This window comes from Octodon degus, unplaced genomic scaffold (assembly GCF_000260255.1).
Source record: "Octodon degus isolate 3935 unplaced genomic scaffold, OctDeg1.0 scaffold00197, whole genome shotgun sequence".
In the NCBI taxonomy this organism is placed as follows: Eukaryota; Metazoa; Chordata; class Mammalia; order Rodentia; family Octodontidae; genus Octodon; species Octodon degus.
In genome coordinates this window covers 1,508,788-1,510,826 of record NW_004524773.1, presented here as the reverse complement: position 1 = coordinate 1,510,826, position 2,039 = coordinate 1,508,788, and the positions used below count along the sequence as shown (strand labels likewise).

General features: G+C 54.5%; 1 protein-coding gene across 1 annotated transcript in view; it reads right to left on the bottom strand.

Annotated features, from left to right (window-relative positions):
* The window catches only part of Dmwd (DM1 locus, WD repeat containing), a 6,686-nt gene extending 6,468 nt beyond the window's left edge, over positions 1–218 (bottom strand). The window contains 1 exon segment of the mRNA XM_023704575.1: positions 1–218. This exon segment is cut by the window's left edge and continues 1 nt beyond it. Within this exon segment, the coding sequence (XP_023560343.1) occupies positions 1–173 (173 nt within the window). The 5' untranslated portion in view covers positions 174–218.
* Positions 219–2,039: the final 1,821 nt, after the last annotated feature.

Below are 2,039 nucleotides of genomic sequence, written 5' to 3'. Positions count from 1 at the left end.
GGCTGGGGCGGCGCCGGGGTCTGGACGGAGGCAGGACCCGACCTGCGAGCGGCGCCGTCGCCGGGAAGCAGCTTGTAGAAGCCTTCGCGGGTGCGGAACTGCGACTTGATTTCCGTGCAATCCCCCATGGCGGCGCCGGGGCCCGAGGCACCCTCCGCGCCACCTGCCGCCATCTTGGGCGCCCCCCGGGCCCCGCCGCTGCAGGACCGCCGCCCGCCGCCCGGCCCCCTGCCGGAAGCAGCGGACCCGCGCCGGAAGAGGTGGGAGCGTCGCCGCGGCAACGCTTTTTGGATTGGCACAGGGGTCCGGAGGCGGGACAAGCCCGGCCGTCGCTAGGGTAACGGTTCCCTGCTGTGGGCGGGTCCCAAAGATGGGCGGGCCTCCCAGGCTGCTGCTGAAAAGCGGTTGGCTGCGGGGGCGGGGTCCGCTCGGGGATGGGGCGGGGCTATTTGGAAAGCTCTGGTCCCTAACAACGACACCCTGGGAACTATTTGCCTAGCAACGGAGGGACCCTTAAGAGGCCTAGTCAGTATTACAGCCCTCTCATGATATCACAGCTGACCCTAGGTGATCCTTGTTTTTTGTTGGGTTTTTTTTGCACCGGGAATCGAACTCAGGGCCTCGCGCTTGACAGGCAAGTGCTGAGTCCTGAGCTACATCCCCAGCCCTCCTTGTGCCTTAAATCCACAATATGCCCACCCACCTGATTGATGTCCAGTATTTCTCCCTGACAGCTTAAGGTCTTTAACCATTTTTCCCCACCCCAAAATCCTAGCTGACCCAGCGTCACCACAAAACCCCAAAGATTTCATGTAATCCACTACTAATTTTTTTTTTTTTTCCAGAACCGGGGATTGAACTCAGGCCCTGTGCTTGCCAGAGAAGTGCTTATTCCACTGAGCCATCTCCCTGGCCCCAAAATTAACTTCATTCCCCCCCCCAACCAGGAATTGAACTCAGACTCTTGCGCTTTCGAGCCATCTCCTCCGGCCTTGATCCACTACTAATTAATACTAACTTCAAACATCCTATTGTATTCTTCACCAGCCTCCAGTATACTTCCACATGACTTCACTGCCCTCAATAACTTCACTCTTCCTCCAAAACCTACCTCGATTCCAAAATGTCATTGATCCTTGCAATGCCCCCTGTGCCCCAATGATCCACTAGTAATCCCAAGTCTCCCCCATCCTCTGCTGAAGCCACCCTGGCTCGGATGCAGATTCCTGTAGATTGGTAGACTCAAAGGCTTCTCACACTTCTCACCAGAATGCTCCAGAGGCATCCCACTCACAAACCCTACCATGAGTTTGGTATCTTATTCCAAATACTGTTTCTCTCTCATGTCCCCACCTTAAGCCTGGCCTTGCCAACCACCTAGTCACCTGGGTCAAAGATCACACACACACACACACACACACACACACACACACCCTTTTAATATACAGGGTCATGTTAAGTCACTACATTCCCCGGGCTAGGCTGACTTGACTTGTAATCTTCGTGTATTAGCCTGCAATTGTGCTGAGATTACAGGTGTGTGTTACCGTGCTTGGTTTCCCTAGACTGCTGTCTTAGAGAGAAGGAGTCACTGTGTAGTTTGGGTTGGCTTCACATTCATTATGCGGCTGCGTAGGGCTTCAAACTCTCTGCAGTCCTCCTGACTCAGCCTCCTGAGTGCTGAGGTGGCAGGTGTCAGCCACCACACCCAGTGGTTAGTTTCTTTTTTTAAAGAAGCAGGTACGTGTGGGCCGGCCAAATAGCTCAGCTGACTAAAGCGCCTGCTTAGGCAGATGCAGCAGACCAGGGGTTTGATCCCCAGCGTGCCCTGCCGGCCCTGCCCCTGGGGCACCCCGAGAGGGCATTTGAGACTGGGTGTGGTGGTGAGAGACTGTAATCCCAGGTCTTGGGAGGCTGAACACAGGGGGATCACTACGAGTCCGATCTATGTAGTGAGACTCTGTAAACTCTTACTTTAAACAAAAAAAAAAAAAGAAGTTATGTTCTTTTTTCTTTCTTTCCCTTTGGTCTGGGTAGAG